The 13,631-nt window shown below is 38.9% G+C and overlaps 3 protein-coding genes across 4 annotated transcripts; 1 reads left to right on the top strand and 2 right to left on the bottom strand.

Moving 5' to 3' along the window:
• Window positions 1–431: 431 nt before the first annotated feature.
• LOC113688930 (putative BPI/LBP family protein At1g04970) lies at window positions 432–5,897 on the bottom strand. 2 transcript variants are annotated; one of them, XM_072049329.1, is made up of 7 exons: window positions 5,449–5,894; window positions 4,553–5,343; window positions 3,848–3,987; window positions 2,616–2,967; window positions 2,163–2,411; window positions 1,398–1,523; window positions 432–889 (listed from the first exon to the last, which is right to left on the bottom strand). In XM_072049329.1, the coding sequence occupies exons 2-7, from the start codon at window positions 4,964–4,966 to the stop codon at window positions 695–697; spliced, it is 1,476 nt and encodes a 491-aa protein (XP_071905430.1). In that variant the 5' UTR covers window positions 4,967–5,343; window positions 5,449–5,894; the 3' UTR covers window positions 432–694. The 2 variants fall into 2 exon arrangements, with proteins under 2 accessions (XP_071905430.1, XP_071905431.1); XM_072049330.1 differs by having other exon boundaries at window positions 646–909; window positions 4,553–5,897.
• Window positions 5,898–6,294: 397 nt separating this feature from the next.
• LOC113743738 (eukaryotic translation initiation factor 1A-like) lies at window positions 6,295–7,013 on the top strand. The gene has a single exon (XM_027271819.2). The coding sequence runs from the start codon at window positions 6,480–6,482 to the stop codon at window positions 6,915–6,917; it is 438 nt and encodes a 145-aa protein (XP_027127620.1). The 5' UTR covers window positions 6,295–6,479; the 3' UTR covers window positions 6,918–7,013.
• Window positions 7,014–7,197: 184 nt separating this feature from the next.
• On the bottom strand, window positions 7,198–12,874 carry LOC113743736 (serine/threonine-protein phosphatase PP-X isozyme 2). Its single transcript, XM_027271816.2, has 8 exons — window positions 12,389–12,874; window positions 9,810–9,962; window positions 9,283–9,345; window positions 9,098–9,183; window positions 8,272–8,347; window positions 7,919–8,187; window positions 7,765–7,843; window positions 7,198–7,658 (listed from the first exon to the last, which is right to left on the bottom strand). The coding sequence occupies exons 1-8, from the start codon at window positions 12,527–12,529 to the stop codon at window positions 7,608–7,610; spliced, it is 918 nt and encodes a 305-aa protein (XP_027127617.1). The 5' UTR covers window positions 12,530–12,874; the 3' UTR covers window positions 7,198–7,607.
• Window positions 12,875–13,631: the final 757 nt, after the last annotated feature.

The raw sequence follows: 13,631 nt of genomic DNA on the forward strand, positions 1-13,631 counted from the left end.
TCATCTTTCTTTCTTTTCATCAAAGAAAACACCTTTTCCATTTGTCCTTACCAATACGTTTTGCTTTCCTGGTATCCTTTCCTTCTCATAGGTACAGTCAAAATATTCTAGACCTCTTGTTGGATCTAAATGTAGAGTAGCAACTAATTATTACTCGTATTATACAAGTCTGAAACTGAGAGGCAAAATGTCCATAGGATTCCGGCTACAATTAAGTGGCCTTCGTCTTTAATATCAGGTTAACGAGACATCAACTTGGACCTCGGAGACAGCTGCCTGAGCTGAGTCATAAACTTTGGGTGAATAAGACATGAGCTTTGACATCTAACCCACAAAAGATGGAGTTGGAAATGTGATGGAAATGATGTTGAGCTGATTTGATATCAGCCGTCAATACTCCGAAGATTTCAAGGAAGACATACTACGTGAAATGGCAGAAGAACGAGCTAGCACTCCAGAAATTTATTTTCCATTTTCTTTTTTTTTTTAGGATGCACAGCACAACTTCTTCATGTTACAAATACCACTAACAAATGTCATCCCCCCAAACTACCGTACACATTGAGCAACCCGATCGAGTCTAAGCAAACTGTGGATATATCACAGGATGGAAGACTACAATAATAATAATAATAATAATAATGGTTTAAGTATTGAAATAAATTTCTATATCGCCATGCAGATCTAGTTAGTATTATACAAAGACCGTATGAGGTTGCGCTGTTTCAATGAATGCCACATCACTGCAAATGATGATCCTGGAATCAGTACAGAGCAGCTCAGTATTTTGAAGCTCAAAACCATGGAAAATTGGTATTGGAAATCCTTTGCTCAGCTTTAAATTGATATAAGGCAAGACGACAGTTCTCAGCAACGTCGAGATCACAGGCTGCATGGAGGGGCCAAAACCTGGTTAAATTAGACGCCATTACTGCAGTTTATCTGACTTATAACAGTCCTTTCACAGCATACAAGAGGAGAGAAACGTATACCAAATCAGTACACTGTGTGAATCACAGGAACGTATGTAAAGCGCGACACTTTGTCATGTTAAAAATGGAAATCGATCACATCATTAACCATTTCTAAGATGTTGACTTGCTGGTATGAGATACACTTCTATCGGCTATACGAGACATCTTACCCTCACGTTCTGCACAAGGGCTACATGCAAGCAACCTTTTTATTCAGCAGCAGTACAAAAACGAGTTGTATAACAATTTCCTTTCACAAATTTTGCTAATTAAGTCTGCTGATTACGATTATTTCAGAAAGTTATAAATGAATCTGGACAGACATGCCTGACGCTTGTTAGGTTTTATTGCTGGAACTAGGATGATGTTATAAGCGCATCACAGCATTAGGAAGAAGTTGGATGAGCACTTGAATGGACATACCTGAACAAGATGCATGTGGAGGTTACCAATTTTGCTCCAATCCTGGGACATAGTAAATTCATTTAACTTCACGCTGACAGCTAGAGCATTACGTGAGACTTCTGGATAAGCAGCAGCGCTAATTACCTGGCAAGATAACGAAGCTATAATAAGGTCTGGAAGACAGTGCCAAATTTTGATGGACAAACACAAACAATAAAGTCTTAACTCGGGCAAAATAAACTGCCTTCTGCAAGTAAATCAACCCCTAGAATCATAAGTCCTATTAACTTGACCATTCCAATCCCGATGCTGTTAGGAAAATGAAGTCCCTTTTTCAAAAGATCACAGATGAATGATGTATCTAAAACAGCTGTGCGTCGTCACATTCCATCTAAATGGGTAGATCATCACAAAGGCCACCCGTATTTAAGTATTGAAGATATGGTGTAATAATCCTCAAACAAACAGCTTCCACAATTCAAAACACTACCCGCATAATCAGACCTAGTCTGTCACAACAAAAGGTCTCCCTCCCATCTTCCTCTTTCAGTCAGGAAATGCACGGTAATTAAACTGAAGCACGGTCCAATTACACAATCATGTGATCAAAATTTATGTCCACGACTACCCTTAAAAACATGGGAAAGCTTAGACAACTTAAGTTCAGTACGTGGGTCAGAGTATCCTTGTAAAAGAACACTAGCATCAACCAAACTCGGTCAACCTGAGAAGTGAAATGAGAAAGTTCACAAGATTTGGATGCAATGTCATCCAGAAGCTTACCACAGAAATACATGCAACCGGTACTACTTGACCATCGTCCAACACATCAATTATCACTTTTAAGGGGATTGTTGCATCAATCTGCTTCTCACCAATTTTTAATATTGGATTGGAATACACAGAAATATTGAGGTTCAAGTCATCATTTGGGTATTGTTTGTAGAGCTGAGGAATAATGAACCTCCACTCAGCAGTGTTCATCAAATTCTGATCAGGTATATTGTCAACAATCCAATGCAATTTATTGGCCTGAACACGAAATTAAAATCATTAGACAGATGTCCAACAAAAAGGTAAATTAACACCCCAATATTGCCTGGCAACTAATCAGAAGATATTATAAATAACAAGCTGATGCTAGCAATCAATAACCAACACAAAACATAGAACCAAAGGAATAGCTAACAGAAAGAAAGTGATCAGAGTTTATGAAACTTTTCTTTCAAGACTTACTTCAAAGTAGACTGCAGATGCCGATTCGAGGACATTCTCATGCACTGAGATCCCCACCATCCTAGCTGGACCATTGCAGGAAAATGGAACTTGAACATTCTCATGCTGAAGTTTGGAAACTGCAGCTTCATCCTTGAGACTGAATAAACCATTGATTTCAAGTTCAAGAGAAGAGTTACTTAATTTTGGGTCACCGACGATGGTGACATTTAAAGCAGAAATATTGTTTACTGTAACTTCTTTCGGCAGAGATTGCAGAAAAGAATCAAGCTCTTGAATTGCATCTATTAATTCCTTCGAAACAGCATCTTCAACTGCAGATGCTATTTTATCTTCGAAAGCATCTACCAATCTTGAAAACAACAAAGGAATCAGTATAGGGATAGTTGGAAGCTCAAACAGAATAATGACAGGCAAAATGAAAGTCATGCAAAACCAATGAGGATCGTGTGTGTGTTAAGTAGCCTGATAATTTCATTAGATTAGTCTGTTGTATCAACACAAAGCAGTTCCAAGAAATACGATCAAAATAATGCTAACCATAGTAGCCCTATTAAGCTAAAGCAGCAGGTGTGTTCATAGGAAAGTCTGTTTATTCTTTACAAGCCCCCATCTCATCAGGAGTATAATAAGCCAAACATTAAATTGGATCACTATCATGATAAGATAGAGATTATAGTTCTAAGATGATTATCTTCCATTATCGCCTAAGTGCATTGTGCCCACAATTATAAAATGTGTTTTTTCCTAGGAAACCTATATAGTAGGCTTTCTATCTCTGTTGACAACACCTCATGCCCCTCTCGCTGAAAGCAAGGGGATGGAGAACGATAATCAAAGAACATAAGACAAATTTCCTTGAACTATGCTCATGGCTTTTCACTGGTTTCAATTGCAATGACGTGCTAAATTGCCCATCAAACTGATGGACTGAAGTTTGATGGACTGATTTCCATCTTCTGTCAAAGGGACTTTGGATACCGGGTGAACTGTGAATCTTTAAAAATGGTAGAAGCAAATAATCAATATCAGGAAAAACTTCCTGATGTTGTGAAGCAAAATGAGATGATCAATTTCTCATTTGTCTGATGGAAGTGAAGCAACAACATTTCATTTAGTTTTAGGTCCAAATCACATTTTTGAATGACAGAAAAAATAACTTCAGGCATCCAGAAAAGGGAGAGAGAGAGAGAGAGGTTTCTTAAGTGGAAGGGCATCAAATGACTCTTTACCCTTGATATAGCCAGGACGCTCCACCAGCCAAATCAATGGATAGATCTTTCACATAGCAACCACAATCCACGAGAGACAGCTTAAGAGATCCTTGCTGATTCTTCAAATCAAGCAAAAGCCCAATTTCCATACCTTCAATCTTTGAAGACGTATCTTTCATCAATTCTCTTTGTAAAGACAAAAATTTAATAGGCAATCATGACTGTGAGATGTTACGAGAGCAAAGCAACACCGTATACATGGTATTTTGTAAGCAGCTACATTAACTATACTGTTACATTTAGTTTTAGCTAGTTCCAGCTGAACTACTCAGCTGATGACAAAGAATGTCCGGACACGAGCACTAACATTGACATGTTTGCTAGCGCAAAATGCTAATGCTTCCATAATGCATCAATTCTACATGATCTAAGTTCCTGAGAAGCCAGTGCAGGGAGGAACTGCACATCCTCACGCAAAAGGCTGAATGCTTTGGCAACAAACAATACAAAGGCATCAATTTTGCTAGTAATTAATTGATGAACTCATAGGATTTAAGTAGTAAGCTCGCATAATTTGTTTTGCGATGCAAAGCATATTTACACTGCATCATCATTCACAAGCTTAATCCAAAGAGTAACACGTATAAGAAAGCTCAATGGCATGTACATGAATTATAATTCAGAAGTATAGCAAGCAAAACTGAGACTTATTAGTGGTATCACCTGAACTTCTGCCTCCCCTTGATCCGAAATTGAGATTGGAAGCAACCAGGTGCTGTAGGAATACCCCCAGTGCAAAGTCAAATTAGCGGTGGCGCCAGCAACATCAACAAGGATGCCAGTATCACCAGTTTTAACAGTTGAGGAAGTAACATGAACCCTGTAGAGGGTAACATTCGAAACCTCCATGCTAACTGTACCAATCACTGGAATTTTGACAGTCTTCTCAATATTAGGCAGCTCAAGTGGAACCAAGGAAGTCTCGGCTTTTTCAATTAACAAATCTTTGACAAAGTCGAGACCTTTATCGGATATCTCATAAGATATGTACCCTTCACTAGATCCAACATAGGCCCAAGAAGAAATCATTAACCACAGCACTACCAATAATCCAGCTGAATCGACTGAATGTCCCATGAAGTAAAATTCAAACCAGACAAACACCTCAATAAATGGAAACAAATTTGAATCCCTCGTGAATAATTCAATTGGGTATTTGTTGTCGAGGATGAGAACGTGTGTGGGAGAGAATTGTACATTTAAACTTGAAAGCAACTCTCAGGTATGTTGGTCATGACGCAGGAGGAGTTAAATGCAAAAGGGGGTCTATGTTGATAAGATTTTTTGGAGTTTTCTATATTACTTCTGGTTCGGGAGTTGGCTGGAACTTCATAAATCACGAGGTAAACGAGGAGGGATGAATCATCAGCAGAGGAGCACGCTTTTCAGCTCCAAGGGTGACCAGATTATCAAAACCGGTGGATATGAACAGAAAGAAGCGTCCAATGAGTAATCTGGGAAAAGAATACTTGACGTTGATAATCGGTCAAGAAATTGAGCAGTAAATCTGAGTAAAATTAAAAGCTGAAGACTGGAGCACAGTAGTGGTACTAAATTACCATCATTCAATCTCTAGTTCTATTCTTCTAACTGCAATAAGCCTGCCACCAGTCCGGCGTCTGGGATGGGGATCCGTTTATTCGCTGTCTTCCTCTCTCTCAGTCGAGGCTCGGGAGAATTCAGAAGAGTTGTGAGTAGCTGAGAATGGATCAGTTGCTGCTAATTACCGTACCTCATCCGACATCACTCCTGTACTAGTAATATTTAGCGTAAAATTAGTGGCAATTGTGTATACGTAATTTAGTTAACTCATACAATTAAATTAAAGTAGAAATCATTATTGTATCAAAAGTCGCGAGAATTATATCAATTCCACTAAATTGGACAAAAATCAACTTGAGTGATATGCTAAGAAGCATTTAATGCTTGGATGGACGGACGTTCACAAAATTACTTCCACAAAACTTGAATTGCGATTTGCAAACTTGTGGGTTGCCTAGAACAACCCACCCTAATTTGCAAAGTTGGAATTGCGATTTTAATATGATTTCTTGTTGACAACTCACCAATGGGTTAAGTACCATTTGAGAATTGACAGAGCTCCCTTGCCACAGTCATTAAATTTGGATTATAAAATGCATATTCCAATAATCTTCCATAGGCTACCAATGCCTGTCTTCTCTTGTTTTTTTTTTTTTTTTTGGTGGGGGGGTGGGGTTATTGAGTGATTTGTAGCTATAAATCTCAGGCATTTCAAAAGTTACAGTTTGCAAAACTCACGTCCAATTGACCTTTCGGAACCCAAAATGATACAGGAATTCATGGAATAGCAAATTCCGTAAGGTACCCAAAATGATATACCAAATGGAAGCCACGGCACCAAGAAGAGTCCTTGACCAAAGACATAATCATTCTTGAAAAGAAAAGCACAATACTCTCCCTGCCTCTCCTCCCTCATGGGTCTGGGTCACTACTCGCAAGCCACAAAATATCCGTAAAAATAGCAAATTCCCCGCCCCCCGCCCGCCGCATCCCCCACTAAAGAAGAGCCCATTTGCACTTGCAGTTTTATAGTTTCACCTCATTCATCATGCCAAAAAACAAGGGCAAAGGTGGCAAGAACAGGAAGAGAGGAAAGAATGAGGCGGACGACGAGAAGCGAGAGCTGGTTTTCAAAGAAGACGGCCAAGAGTATGCCCAGGTTTTGCGCATGTTAGGTAATGGCCGCTGTGAAGCCATGTGCATTGACCAGAACAAGAGACTTTGTCACATTAGAGGGAAAATGCACAAGAAGGTCTGGATCACCACCGGCGACATTATCCTCGTTGGCCTCCGGGACTATCAGGACGACAAGGCTGATGTCATCCTCAAGTACATGCCCGATGAAGCCAGGCTCTTGAAGGCTTATGGTGAGCTGCCGGATAACGTCAGACTCAATGAGGGGATTGCTGGAGAGATGGATGATCATGATGATGGCCATGGTGATAGCTATCTTGAGTTCGGGGATGACGACATTGATCAGATTTAACTCTAAGGCCAACGATAGTGATAAAGCCTAGACCAGAGCTTTTCTTTCATCCTGAACCATTTTTGCTATTTTCAATGCCAAACTCGTTTGTTTTAAGCTCGTTTCTGCGAATATTCAGACCTGTTTCAGCATTAGGAGGAAATGCACGTACTCGGAGCCTGCATCACAATGTCCCACACTCAGTTTGCCTTTCTGCTCAAAAAATATTAACCGTATACCAACAACAGCTACCAAGATTTCTGAGATGTGAGAAATTGATATTACGCTACGCCAATGTGGCTGATGAAACGATCTCTTCACTAAAATAGCAAAAGCGAAAAATGGAGTTTTAACATCACACACCGTCTTGAATCTGTTCATTTGCTTGATCATCTCTCTCATTTCTCTTTTAAAGTGATCGTCTGTGATTTTTGTATGCAATGAAATATGTAACGACAAGCTATGCAACACACCAATTTCACAAATAAACAGCAGGTGAAAGAATGTGGAATCTTCAAGAAATGCAACCCAGTAACTTTAATTCATTGCAATAGTAAGAGCACCGTCTTTGCTGGTCATCCAAGGAGCTTCACCACTACTGCTGTTGAGTCTGGTTGCTTGGAGCGTGACACGTAAGCCTCTTCAATCATACCATCATCTGCTTAACTAGGGTGTACAATTTGGCAAAAATGAAAGCCTACAAAACCAGTTTCATAGGAAGTAGTCCGGTGGGGGTTTTCTTGCAGGAGCTCCTCTAGCTTCCTGCATTTTGCCATTATTATTCAATGCATGAGACAGAAGTGAAAAAGAAAGGAGGTAATAACACAGACAAAACACCAGCCTCATAGATGCATTAATTAGCACCGACCTGTGGAGCTGCTTCAAAAACACGGAACTCCTTGTTAAGATTCTCATCCAGTTCAAGAATTGCAGCTACATTCCCACATCTGTAACTCATCTGTGTAAATAGAAAAATCGAGTCCAAGCAACTGAACTCAAGAATGCATAGTTACCCATGTTACCTGTAACAGTAATTTGGAGCCGACCACACGGTAACTATCTGATTGTTGAACATCCACTTGTAACCTTCCATTACTAACTGATGTGCGCGGCAGATATAGTCGATGTTATTTGAATGGTTGAATGAAGTGACAACACTGCCACCAAACAGGAAACCAGCACCACGAGGACTCAAACCCCAGCCATCGACAATGTCTTCTGGGTCAGACCAAAGGAGGTCACACATAGCACCATCATGAGGTACCTCTTGTTTCCTATCAATTGTCCTTATCTGACAAGTAGGTAGAACCACAGTGTGAACGACACACACTCCAGCCACATTTAGAAGCTAATAATTCAGGATGAAATTTAAAACCTGATCTAATGTGGAAATTGCTGGGGAGAGACCTCCGTGGACAGAAAATATCTTGTTCTCGATGAGAGCCGACAGGCTGCAAAAAATTGTCACCAAAATTCAGAGCGCAAAATTTCATGCAAATCAAATCAATGGTATCGAGTGAATTTACAAGTAGCTAAAATTCTGATCACAAGAAATCTACTGTGTCGTCAAGTTTTATTACAAGGATGTCTCTTAATGTTTGGAATTACACAGTCTTCTTCTGGGAAGCCTTCTGAAAATATCAGGTCTTTCACAGAATCAGAATATCCATACAGCGAGCCCCCAATCTATAATCTTTGAAAAGATAATTTGAAAAAGGTACTGTGAGATACAAGAAAATCAGTTGATAATGCCAGCAAGTTGTAATGATGTTAGTATTAGTTCACGAGGCTTGTTTAACATGTTATGATGTTATCTAACCCAAAAAGAGAGATCCATGTAATTTTCAAAACCTGCAGGGAGATTGGACCTCAAGACAAGTCAGTGAGATTTAACCAGATTATTTGAGCCATCAGATGTCATTCTCCTGAGAAGAGCAAACAACTAGTTCAACAGACAATATTTTTCCAAGCATTTCTCAGGAAAAGCAGGATGTCACAATAAATCAGAGTGATCCTTAAAGAAAACCCTAGCTAGTTGTAGGGGCAAGTCAAGCAGTTCCGATGTCTTGGATGATTAAGGATCAGGATACAGGAATTGTTAGGTAAACACTTCTTGGAATTGTTAGGTAAACACTTCTTGCAACTAGGCCGCTAAAAATCTATGAACAATTTTGTCAAGCAACAACTAGGAAGTAGCAAACCTCAAGTAATCAAATATATCAGTGCAGTATCTCCAAACATTGACAGAACCATATTTGCGCAGGCACTCATCATAGAATCCATAAACCTGGGTTTAAAAACAAGGTAAAATAAAAAACTACAACATAAACATGAAAAGTACAATTACATCTATGAATTTGAATACCATAAATCAAGATGAACTGACCTGTGTAATCTGCCGGCTCTCATGGTTCCCCCTTATTAGCGTTATTCGATCTGGATATCTTACCTGACATTTTCCCAACCACTAGTTGAAGAAACAGGTATACTAACGGATAAATGACTACGCAAAAATCTATAGACATAGGGAAAGAAGCAAGCATAATGACTTGAAGTACAAAAAATCTATAGGAGGAGAAATGAAACCATCTTGGAAACATGCCCATAATTGCAATATACAGTGTTAGAGATCCAAGTGATTAGGTTGCTACCACCCACTCTAAAGGAAAGATAAATATATGAACTTTCAACTTAAAACCATTTAAAGGCATGATAAATCGCAAACAAGTAAACTAGTAGATTGTCGATAGACTGTTACCTTAATGATGAAAGGTAGATAAAGGGAAAAAAAATTCTAAGCTAATGAAATTCTAATGCCAGCTCCTCCCTCCCCAGAAAGCAAATCCTAGCCTGAAGGAGAGATGGTTAGGCACCATAGACATGTATACAATAATCTAAAGGGAATTTCATCACCTTTAAAGCTAGGAGTAGAAGAAATGTTTCAACTGAGTAAAACCCTCTATCAACAAAGTCACCAAGAAACAAGTAATTTGTTTTTGGGCAATCACCTCCCACTCTAAACAGCTCCTTCATGTCATAAAACTGCCCATGAATATCACCACATATCTGCATTTGCCAAGGAAAGAATCATTAGTTAAAATTGCTATAATTAAAAGGACTTTCCACAGTACAAGACTAACAACTACTCAGCAAGACGTTAAAGAATGGCAAATGAATTCAATGATGGGCATCATCTTCCAAGTACATCAAGTAGTCTATGGGAGAGGAACAATAAAAAAGGGTCATAAAAGCACTCAACCACTGAATAAAGCTTCAAAGAAAGTTGACCTGGTTCAGAATTTCAATTCCACTATGCATTAATTTCACTCCATAGGCAAAGTGCCATAAATTAAAGATTAGGGTGTGAAGCAAAAACAGCCTTCCCCTAATTACATTTTAATGGAACTAGATTAAAGCATAGTTACCTTCTATTCATTTGATTTATGTAAGAGGATAATTCCACGTCTACAGAGTGGTTGACAGAACTGTTTGAAAACGAAGCAACCAATATTCAGAACATGAGGGGAAAAAACATAAAAGGGTCTAATGTCACTGAAGTATTTACTAGTATTTTCATCCAACTTTGTCAATGCGCGACACTCAGAAAGGCTACATCAAGGCAAATATGCATTGACAAGTGAAGCTTCACTGGCATGTCTAGTTAAAAGTCTTTCCAGGCAGCAAGGCTAGAGCTTCATTTTTCCAACCTTGACAACTCTTTCTGTTGTTCTTCAGAAGTCCCTTTCATAACATTTCTCACAGTCAAAACCCAAAGTGTGGTTGATCAAACAGGGTGTCCCTTTTTAGCATGACTGTTTATTTGATTGGTTTCCTAGAAATGCCTCAGACTTAGTCCTGATTTGACCTTTTGTTGTAGCTTTACAAAACTTCTTGTTGCAAACAATCTTCTAATGATTGGCATAGAGAATAGAGAGAACAAAGGAAAGAGGAGGACAAGAAGCGAGATGGGGATGTCATTATTTACTCTCAAATTTGTTAAGGGACCCATTCCCCCCAAACCCTTTTGGGTTTTGGCGAGTGATTGAGCTACGCACATAGTGGTCTACCGAACACAATCTGTGGTACGAAACAATTCTGATACCCACTGAGGAGTGAAAAACCCACCAACAAAAGGGGCTGGCTTTCTGTGAGTCTGAAAGAAAAATGTGATTGATCGAGCAAGTTGTCCCTTTTTAGCATCACTTACTCCTTCATTGGTTTCCTAGCAATGCCTTGTACTTAGTCTTAGCCTGACCTTATGTTGTAGCTTTACATAACTTCTTGTTGCAAACAATCTTTTCAGAGGAAGTCATTGGCCAAAGTACATACAAATCAAATTTCAACAAAAGAGACTTGGAAAGAACAGTTTAAATGAATGAACAACTCCTATGCCCCATATTGGCATGCTAAAAGCTATCCTATAGTAATCCTTGGCCAATAACTTCAGGATATCTCCTTCATTTGACACATCCAATTAAAAATTGAATCAACTTTCTGTAAAGCAGTTTCCAACATCCTTCCCGGATGATGTTATTTCATTATACATGCTTTCAATGTCTATAATTTCTCATTTTCCAACGGCCTATGGGTCTTGTCTGCCCTACAAACAGTTTTAGAGGCAAGTGGAATCCACAATGACCAGGAAATGACTACAATGTCAACAATAAGACGGCATCTATAGATATATGTGATAGACATCTTCAAGATCTACCAAATCTAAGATGGAAAAAGATCCACATAGAATCAAAGCCTAATTACTTAATGAGCCCTAAGAACGCTCAGTTAAACTAACTGCAAAAAGGAAATAGTTACACTATTCTCTGAAAGGAAATAATGCATAAGAGGCAAAACAAGGAAACTACAATGTAACCTTATTGTCTTTTTGAGTTTATTCGATTACAAAATGTCCACTCTTTCCATCTAAGTAGTAAAGAAACTTTGACAATACTTTCTCCTTTAAGAACCTCAACCTTAATTGCTTTTACAGAAACACCAATGCCTCAATGAAAACAAGCCCTTCTTTGCTTTGACCTATTAATTGTTTTTTTATTTCTTTATGAGAAGCGAACCTGTTTCCGAAGCACCGATTTTACAATAGCCAGAATACTTGTACATTAAACATCAAAATTTGAAATTCTAAACCAGATTGTACCCAAACTACCATGTAAGTGACAAAAACCAAATTTCATCACTCAGCTGCCATAAATTGTACAGGACTGGAGTGTTCGGTATCAATCCAAAACCGTTAATTACACTATCATATTACCAAACAACTACGGAATCTATTGGCTTAGGGGCCTCATATTGTCCAACGTAAAAGGAAAAAGAAACAAAAACACGACACATTTCTCAGGAGCTCCCAACCCAATCATCAATTGAAATATAGGGAACCAGAATAGTTAAACTGCTGAGAACAACTTCCGTAATAGGATAATAGCAGCAATTAAAAAGCGCAGCAAGATAATTATTTGAGTCAGGGTTCTGGGACTCACGGTGACAGGGGCGTCTACTCTTTGAACATTGCTCTCTTCAACAAGAATTTCCATAGCCTTGAGACAAAGAGCTTTGACCTCCGACTCTTTAAGGGGTTCGCATCTTTTGAGCTGCTCTATTTGTCTGTCTAGGTCTGACATCTTCACTCCCTCGACGAATCCGGAATCGATTCGGGGGCTGGGCAGGCTCCCCTTCTTATATTCTTCCCCAAAAAAGCTTCCTCTCAGTCGTGAAGGAAAAGGGGCAGAGAGCAGTGAGTCACCGGTGAGTCAAGCCAGTGAGTCGGTGAGTCACTCCCCACCCTGCATCTGCGAGTGGAGGTGGGGAATAGTTCGTTGTTTCTGGCCTCAGCTGGGGTTCAGTTATTTTTTCCTTTCTTGTGGTCTTTCTCTCTCTCTCTCTCTGTTTGTCTCAGGATTTGGGCTTGGGGGCTTAGAGGCATTCGCGATTCGCGCTGTTGCCCGCTTTTCTTTTGGTCTCTAATTTCGTTCTACCTCGCATTTTTTCTGTCCTCTTTTCAACTCTTCTTTTCTTAAGCACCAAACAAAAAATTAGCTAAACACGCCGGTCAAGCTCTAAAGAACACTCTTCTATTGCGTAAAAGATTTTAAATCCCGTGCAAATAACAGACAATAATGGTGAATCCTTTTAAAGTTTATTAAATTTAGAGTATTGTGCGAATTCTAAATTGGTTTCTTTTTTATTTATATTTTGTGTTGTTTAGACTTTAAATCTCTCCTTCTTGTTGTCGTATATTCTCACACTATTATACTCCATACATCATAACATATATATATATATAAAGCGTAAATGCATCTCATGAACACTATTCTTTAGACAAGTTTAATTGTAAGTATGAGCTTTGTGAAGGGCAAATATTTTGTCTGATTTCTTTGTTAATCTTGCTTGTTAGAGGGGTGATTTGGGAATTTGGCTTCTTTTGAATTAGCTGATACTGATTTGAAGCGATCAGTGGAGATTAATTGTAATCTGTTCCGAGCCTTCGAATGAGAGGTTCACAAAAATCTGGACCATCGTTTGTGCTTTGCATTTTTCGCTCCGGAAAACATTTGGGCCTCTGGTTGTTTTGCATTGTAATTTGTAAGAGATAACGGGTTGATTTTCCCTTTGTTCAAATGTGTAATTGCAGGTTGCTCTGGTTTCTTGTTCCGAACAACAACAGTTAAAATTTGACGCTTCTGTGATTTTGACTTTGTTTCAGAGAGACGCAAATCATTTGTT

Source organism: Coffea arabica, chromosome 5e (genome assembly GCF_036785885.1).
Source record: "Coffea arabica cultivar ET-39 chromosome 5e, Coffea Arabica ET-39 HiFi, whole genome shotgun sequence".
NCBI lineage: Eukaryota > Viridiplantae > Streptophyta > Magnoliopsida > Gentianales > Rubiaceae > Coffea > Coffea arabica.